The sequence below is a fragment of the Lissotriton vulgaris genome, chromosome 1_1 (assembly GCF_964263255.1).
Source record: "Lissotriton vulgaris chromosome 1_1, aLisVul1.2, whole genome shotgun sequence".
Lineage (NCBI taxonomy): Eukaryota > Metazoa > Chordata > Amphibia > Caudata > Salamandridae > Lissotriton > Lissotriton vulgaris.
The window spans coordinates 167142289-167146984 of NC_141685.1; the positions used below are offsets into that span (position 1 = coordinate 167142289).

The 4696-nt window shown below is 41.0% G+C and overlaps 1 protein-coding gene across 2 annotated transcripts; it reads left to right on the forward strand.

Annotated features, from left to right (window-relative positions):
• The first annotated feature begins 2153 nt into the window (after window positions 1-2153).
• On the forward strand, window positions 2154-4380 carry LOC147738009 (uncharacterized). 2 transcript variants are annotated; one of them, XM_086951193.1, is made up of 2 exons: window positions 2154-2332; window positions 2585-4380. In XM_086951193.1, exons 1-2 carry the CDS (start codon window positions 2257-2259, stop codon window positions 4378-4380), a joined length of 1872 nt encoding a protein of 623 aa, XP_086807319.1. In that variant the 5' UTR covers window positions 2154-2256. The 2 variants fall into 2 exon arrangements, with proteins under 2 accessions (XP_086807319.1, XP_086807320.1); XM_086951194.1 differs by lacking the exon at window positions 2154-2332 and having other exon boundaries at window positions 2404-4380.
• The last annotated feature ends 316 nt before the right edge of the window (window positions 4381-4696 follow it).

Consider the following 4696-nt stretch of genomic DNA (forward strand, 5'->3'; position numbering starts at 1 on the left):
AGGCTCCTCTGTGCCTTGCAGCAGCCGCCACACGAGCAGCAACACAAGCGCCTTAGCACCGCAGTGCCGGCTGCGTCCGTTCCTGCCCCCAAAGCAGATTTGTAGAACTTAAAGCGCCCGTATAGTAGGACGCGGGTGAAGCGGGAACCGGTCACAAAGCAAACCCTGGCAGTCGTCCCAGGCTCCGCTCCGCTTGCTCGTTAACTCCTCTTCGGCTCGGCCCCTCGGCTCTAATCAATACGCTCTGCACTCAACGCCGAATCACAGGCCAAAAACAACTGTGAATACCAGCAGAGGGAAGAATTGTGTGTTTCCCCCCGTTAGTGAGAAAAAAACGGCATAAGTCTTGGCTGCTTCTGCTGCACCCAGAGTCTTGTGCGTCTTTTCAGTCAAATTTTTCTGTCTGGAAAAAGATTGTGTCCTGGTTTTCTGCACCCAGTAAATCCAGGTGCAGGAAAACCTAACAACTGATAATCAAGTGGAATAAAATGGACACATGAAAGTACGCCTTAATTTCATTGCCCTTGATTCATACTATGGACCATAGTTGAGGGATAGGTCTAGGCATAGTCCTCGCAGCACACAATAGGTTTGCTTTAGGCAGAGGCCAAAACTCAAAAGTCAGGAAACCAGATACAAGTAGGTGGTAACTTAGGGCAGGGGAAAACACCTGTTGTCCGTGGAGGAGTCCTTCCCTTCACAGAAATCTGCATTACAAATTAATTAATAGTATATATTTTATTTATATTTGTTTGGTGCCAGTGCATATGACTTTAATTTCTGCTTTTGGATTTCTATGTTGCAACTCCTTAGGGTACATGTATCCTTTGTGAGCTTAATAAAAAGTTGAAAATTCTACAAATCCTCACTCCTACATCCAAGTACGCTCAGGCAACCATTCTACACTCTGCTCTGTCTGAAAAACAGCTCAACATTTTCAAAATTCTGCATTGATTTGGCTTGTAAATTATATTTTTGGAAATGTACATGTATTAACTATTTAATTTTAATGCTACAGGTGATTGAAATTACAGACGAAGAAAGCAAGATTTAGCACTAAGCAACTGAATGTCAGTGAAGAAGGATTATTTTGAAAAACTGAAGGACATCCAGCATTCTACGTTTAAACAATTTCCAAAAATCTAAGTGTGGCGAGGAAAGTACTATACCTGTAAGTGAAGTCTCTAATTTTGCATTTCATTAACCCAGAGCAAAGCATATCTGTGCACACAGCATCAGAAATAATGTAGAAAGACCGCTTCAGCATCCTTATCTGAAATATTATCAGAAAGACAAATTGCCTCAGCATGACAAAATAACGTTCATCTAAAGCATCATGTAATTCTAGAGAGGAAGCACACACTGCATAAAAGAAAGTTACAACTAAAGGTTTCTTCTGGATACCATCAAAGAAAAGACACTGAAAGAAGACTCCAAAGCTGACACGTTAACAACTAAAAGATTGGAAAATCACCTTTGTTCAACAACCGTTTTGAACCAGTTACGCAAGTTCGAGACTATCTGCTTCGGGATCTAACACCTCGACCCACTCTGCTCACTCTTGCGAAAACCTTAAAAATTCACCACTTTATTGTGTTAATGACCATCTCAGATTGTTTCCTTTTTATTGTGTACTGTTCTGTAATTCTATGTAAATCGCCTCAACATTATCTGTCGTGCAGGAGTGATATGTAAAACTGTTAAATATAAAAATGGATCACCGTTGCAATATAGCTAATGTAAATAAATCCTCATCTTCAGAACTACAATCCTTAACCTTACACCAAACATAGAAAGGGTAAAAGGAACTAATGTTCTGCGACTGGTGATCCACAATAGTACTGTGCACGTTCAAACGCCCTCAGTTACTGCCATTACGTCAGTGCAAAAAGGTACTTCTCAGTTTAATCATTACATATCAGACTAATACCTTATCACTGCATTGCTAAGAACCTATACAAATAGATTTGAGAAAAACGTCAGTCACAAATTAAGTTGCTGCCGGAGAGGCTATTACCTAAAGACTATTATCTGCTAGAACAATTTCAACAGGTGTTACAGGGCTGCTTCCAGACATTTTTTGCTCAATTCAAGTGTTGAGAAGATTACACACAATTTCTTTTAGAGATAAGTGCTGAACATTATCTAAACAAGCACGACTCTAAAATTGAGGCAAAATAACCGAAGTTGGGGGAAAAAAGTTACCTGTGCCCAAAAAGATACAGCCATAAATCTTATCTCACAGAATTTGACAGAATGCACACAGGAGGAAACCACTTTCAGTGCAATGTATGCCAAAAAAGTTTCAGGCGTAAATCTTATCTCACTGAGCATATGAGAATCCACACTGGGGGAAAACACTCTCCGTGTAAAGTATGCCAAAAAAGTTTCAGGCGTAAATCTTATCTCACTGAGCATATGAGAACCCACACTGGGGAAAAACCTTTTCAGTGCTCTGAATGTCAGAAAAGGTTTAGTATCAAACCGAGTCTATATCGACATGCATTAACCCACTCTGTGGAAAAACCTTACCAGTGCGCTGAATGCCCAAAAAGTTTCAACCAAAAATGTCATCTCACTGAACATATGAGAATCCACTCTGGGGAAAAACCTTACCAGTGCTCTGAATGCCCAAAAGATTTCAAACTTAAATCACTTCTAACTGCACATGTGAGATTCCACACTGGGGAAAAACCTTATCAGTGCTCTGAATGCCAGAGATGTTTCAGTGACAAATGGAGACTCACTAAACATACAAGGACCCACACTTGGGTAAAACGTTATCGGTGCACTGAATGTGACTATTGTTTCAGTGAAAAAAGCAGTCTCACTCAGCATATAAGAACCCACACTGGGGAAAAACCTTATCAGTGCTCTGAATGCCACAAATGTTTCAGCCAAAAAATCAATCTCACTCAGCATATAAGAAGCCACACTGGGGAAAAACCTTATCAGTGCACAGAATGCCAGAAATGTTTCAGCCAAAAAAGCTATCTCACTCAGCATATAAGAATCCACACTGGGGAAAAACCTTATCAGTGCTCTGAATGCCAGAAAAGTTTTTGTAACAAATCGAAGCTATCTCGACATGCAATTACCCACTCTGTGGACAAACCTTATCAGTGCCCGGATTGTCAGAAATGTTTCAAAGACAAAAGCAGTCTCACTCAGCATACAAGATACCACTCTAAGACTAAGGAAAAGCTTTATCAGTGCTCTGAATGCCAGAAATGTTTCGGTAATCAAAGCACTCTGACTCAGCATACAAGAACCCACACTGGGGAAAAACCTCATCAGTGCACAGAATGCCAGAAATGTTTCATTGACAAAAACAGTCTCACTCTGCATACAATAGCCCACACTGGAGAGAAACCATATCAGTGCACGGAATGCCAGAAATGTTTCAATGAAAAACGATATCTCACAGTGCATATAAGATCCCACACTGGGGAAAAACCTTATCAGTGCCCTGAATGCCAGAAAAGGTTTTGGAACAAACAAAGTCTTTCTCATCATGCAATGACCCATTCTGTGGAGCAACCTTATCAGTGCTCTGAATGCCAGAAATGTTTCAATCAAAAATGCGATCTCACGGTGCATATAAGAACCCACACTGGGGAAAAACCTTTTCAGTGCTCTGAATGCCAAAAATGTTTCAGTTTAAAAAGTAGTCTCACAAAGCACATAAGCACCCACACTGGGGAAAAACCTTATCAGTGCTCTGAATGCCCAAAACATTTCAACCGTAAATCACTTCTAACTGTACATGTGAGATTCCACACTGGTGAAAAACCTTATCAGTGCTCTGAATGCCAGAGATGTTTCAGTGACAAAATGAGACTCACTATACATACAAGGACCCACACTTGGGTAAAACGTTATCGGTGCACTGAATGCGACAAATGTTTCAGTGAAAAAAGCAATCTCACTCGGCACATAAGAACCCACACTGCGGAAAAACCTTATCAGTGCTCTGAATGCCAGAAATGTTTCAGTGAAAAAAGACCTCTCACACTGCATATAAAAACCCACACTGGGGAAAAACCTTATCAGTGCTCTGAATGCCAGAAATGTTTCAATGAAAAAAGACATCTCACGTTGCATATAAAAACCCACACTGGGGAAAAACCTTATCAGTGCTCTGAATGCCAGAAATGTTTCAGTATAAAAAGTAGTCTCACGCGGCACATAAGAACCCACACTGGGGAAAAACCTTATCAGTGCTCTGAATGCCAGAAATGTTTCAGTATAAAAAGAAGTCTCACTCAGCATATAAGAATCCACACTGGGGAAAAACCTTATCAGTGCTCCGAATGCCAAAAATGCTTCAGCCAAAAATCTCATCTCACTGAACATGTGAGAATCCACACTGGTGAATAAAATTATCAGTGCTCTAAATGTCAGAAAAGATTTAGAGGTAGATATGGTTACAAGCGCCATAAGAAAACACACTGTAGGAAGGTGGATATCTGACTACGGTTACCCCCAACTTTTTGCCTAGTGTTTAGCTGGTTTTCGACTTAGTTGGCCTGGGATCCTGCTATTCAGGGCCCCAGGCTATCGGCTCTCTCCTTAAAACGGACTCCATGTACCTTAGGTACATACACAATTGGATATTGGTTCACCTTATGAGTCCCTGTATAGTGTACCCTAGGTACTCAGGGCATAGGTGCAACCAAGGCCTACCAGGGGCTGC

What these genes read in the sequence shown, in the direction of transcription:
- LOC147738009 (XM_086951194.1), top strand. Translation starts at nt 2,419, where the DNA reads ATGAGAACCCACACTGGGGAAAAACCTTTTCAGTGCTCTGAATGTCAG.